The sequence below is a fragment of the Bison bison genome, unplaced genomic scaffold (assembly GCF_000754665.1).
Source record: "Bison bison bison isolate TAMUID 2011002044 unplaced genomic scaffold, Bison_UMD1.0 scf7180017864089, whole genome shotgun sequence".
Classification (NCBI taxonomy): domain Eukaryota; kingdom Metazoa; phylum Chordata; class Mammalia; order Artiodactyla; family Bovidae; genus Bison; species Bison bison.
Genome location: NW_011494661.1, coordinates 929270 through 929844, shown reverse-complemented (window position 1 = coordinate 929844; position 575 = coordinate 929270). Strand labels below are relative to the sequence as shown.

The following is a 575-nucleotide window of genomic DNA, read 5'->3' as shown; positions in this document are numbered from 1 at the left end:
CCAGGAGTGTGGAGCAGAGTGACCAGGCTGCCAGGAGTCTGGCTCACACTCAGCTCTTCCTGCTTGGCTGAGCGCAAGACCTGGATGGAGGGTGGGGAGGGTTGTCAGCATGCGGTCAATGGCCTGGCCCTCCTCCCTACGACCCCCATCCTGGGGGCCTGGGGCCCTCCGTCCGTCTGCCAGGGACCCTGTTCAGGGACAGGAGAGGGTCTGAGGGTTGAGCCCTGGGGGAAGGCCCAGCCTCGCCTCACCTCGACGGTCATCGCGTCCCCCACTGCCCTCTTCCCGCTGATGGTGGCCACCTTCTGTAGCTCCCGCAGGCCCCGCTCCAGCCTGCCCGTAATAAGGAGCCATCGTGCCGACTCTGCCAGCCACCTGGGGTTGGGGAGAGGGAGGAGAGCAGGAGGTCTCTGTCTGTGCCCCCCAGGGCCTGGCCTGCACGAGCCTCTCTGCCCCTTCTGCCAAAGGAGTGGCCTCACTGGCTGCCCCAGGCTCAGGGTGGCTGAAGTCGGGGGGCAGGGGGGTTGGCAAGCAGCAAAGGGCGCTGGCTGCGGGGGCCAGGTCCTTTCTGCCTC

The 575-nt window shown here is 67.5% G+C and overlaps 1 protein-coding gene across 1 annotated transcript in view; it reads right to left on the bottom strand.

Annotated features, from left to right (window-relative positions):
- Positions 1 to 575, bottom strand: part of SLC22A12 (solute carrier family 22 (organic anion/urate transporter), member 12) — an 11555-nt gene that overhangs the window by 7010 nt on the left and 3970 nt on the right. Inside the window, 2 exon segments of the mRNA XM_010838097.1 lie at positions 2 to 80; positions 252 to 375. Of these exon segments, the coding sequence (XP_010836399.1) occupies positions 2 to 80; positions 252 to 375 (203 nt within the window).